Source organism: Penaeus monodon, chromosome 31, assembly GCF_015228065.2.
Source record: "Penaeus monodon isolate SGIC_2016 chromosome 31, NSTDA_Pmon_1, whole genome shotgun sequence".
NCBI lineage: Eukaryota > Metazoa > Arthropoda > Malacostraca > Decapoda > Penaeidae > Penaeus > Penaeus monodon.
In genome coordinates, this window is record NC_051416.1 from 3,883,786 (window position 1) to 3,884,216 (window position 431).

The 431-nt window shown below is 39.4% G+C and overlaps 1 protein-coding gene across 1 annotated transcript in view; it reads left to right on the forward strand.

Annotated features, from left to right (window-relative positions):
* LOC119592997 (long-chain specific acyl-CoA dehydrogenase, mitochondrial-like) overlaps positions 1–431 on the forward strand; it is a gene marked incomplete in the record, with an annotated part of 16,246 nt that overhangs the window by 4,122 nt on the left and 11,693 nt on the right. Inside the window, 1 exon segment of the mRNA XM_037941886.1 lies at positions 242–421. Within this exon segment, the coding sequence (XP_037797814.1) occupies positions 242–421 (180 nt within the window).

Genomic DNA, 431 nt, shown 5'->3' on the forward strand with positions numbered 1-431 from the left:
CTCCTAAAAAGATTTGTGTAGGTTTGTATGTGTAGAAGTTTGAAGGGCAGTAATATAAAAAGAATGAACTCTTTGATAGAAAGATAATGGCACACAAGGTAATGGTTTTCTTAAGGAAGCAAGACCAGTCCCATAAGTAAAAAAAAAAAAAACTATGGTGTAGGATATTCACCAGATAAGCACATAAGCACATGTTCTCTTTATCAAATAAAATTTGTATCTTACTTTTTGCATTCATCAGGCGTGATGGAGAGCCCTCGGCTGACTCTCAGGAAGAGGTGGTGCCGTTCAGACCCACAACCTCCCAGGCTCCAACCATGATGGACATTGGCACCAGGTCCATCTTTAATGAAGACCATGACATCTTCAGAAACTCTGTTAGAAAATTCTTCAATGAGGAAGTTCTGCCTTACCATGCTCAGTGAGTGAAA